The 1,210-nt window shown below is 43.9% G+C and overlaps 1 protein-coding gene across 1 annotated transcript in view; it reads right to left on the bottom strand.

Moving 5' to 3' along the window:
• The window catches only part of LOC101861413 (protein jagged-1), a gene marked incomplete at its 5' end in the record, with an annotated part of 29,209 nt that overhangs the window by 14,490 nt on the left and 13,509 nt on the right, over positions 1-1,210 (bottom strand). The window contains 1 exon segment of the mRNA XM_035973514.1: positions 773-929. Within this exon segment, the coding sequence (XP_035829407.1) occupies positions 773-929 (157 nt within the window).

Below are 1,210 nucleotides of genomic sequence, written 5' to 3'. Positions count from 1 at the left end.
CACACACACACACACTCACACACACACACACATACACACAAACACACACACACACACAAACACACATACACACACACACACACACATGCATGCACAAACACACTCAAACATAATCACGCACAGAAAACGTTCAGTAACTATTGGTCACTTTCAAGCACAAGGAGGCTATTCCGAAAAATTCTGTTTTGAGAAAATCGAAGGTAAAATTTTTGCCCCTTGTTCAGTTTCTTTAAAAGACAAGGAGAGTTTTCTCCATAACCAAACATATACACACCAATGAAACCAAACTTCTCCTATAGGAAGGGCAATGCCCACTTTTGGTGTCGGTCAAGATTTCTGGAATCCCCCGAAATCTGAGTTAGTCCGCTTGTCCTAAAAAGCGAGCCTATCTCCCGTGCCCCAGCCCGTCCCCGTCCTCCTGATGGGTGAACTCAAACTTGTAGGACACTAAACATACCTCCAGATTTGTGTACCTTGGTATCCCAAGGGGAAATATTTTGGGCTGTACAGGACCATTAAAACACATGCAGGTATACATACAAATTTAAATTATATATAACTCTTATTAAATTTCAATAAGAAAAGAAAAGTAAAGCTGACAAAATGTATATATCACATCAGATGCATCATTCAACCACATGCAGGAATTTAATTACAAGACATTTGGAGTTATATAGATACATACTCTAAAGAACAGCACGCATCTATGCCCCACACCCAGTAACTATCTCACGTGCACCAGCCCGTACCCGTCCTCCAGATGTACACATACCCGTCCTCCAGATGTGTGAACTCAAACTTGTAGGACACGGAGAACACGTCAGGCGCCAGGCCTGTGACGTCACTGAGAAGCTTCACAAACTCCCGGTCCACGGTCTGGAAGTCGTTAGGCCCCAGTCGACAAGCCAGGTAGAAGGGGACAGACATCTCTGAGAGGGGTGGGGGTTGGGGGGTGGGGGGAGACTGGTACAGTTAGAGGACGCGATACAACAATAGTGACGCGATACAACAATAGTGACACGATACAACAATAGTGACGCGATACAACAATAGTGACGCGATACAACAATAGTGACGCGATACAACAATAGTGACGCGATACAACAATAGTGACGCGATACAACAATAGTAATCGATAGTACCAATGGGTGTGCTTGTATGACCAAAAAAACAACAACAAACAAACAAACAAAAAAGCAACGACGCAGCC

This window comes from Aplysia californica, unplaced genomic scaffold, assembly GCF_000002075.1.
Source record: "Aplysia californica isolate F4 #8 unplaced genomic scaffold, AplCal3.0 scaffold01341, whole genome shotgun sequence".
Taxonomy (NCBI): Eukaryota; Metazoa; Mollusca; class Gastropoda; order Aplysiida; family Aplysiidae; genus Aplysia; species Aplysia californica.
This window is presented reverse-complemented; position numbering and strand designations above follow the sequence as displayed.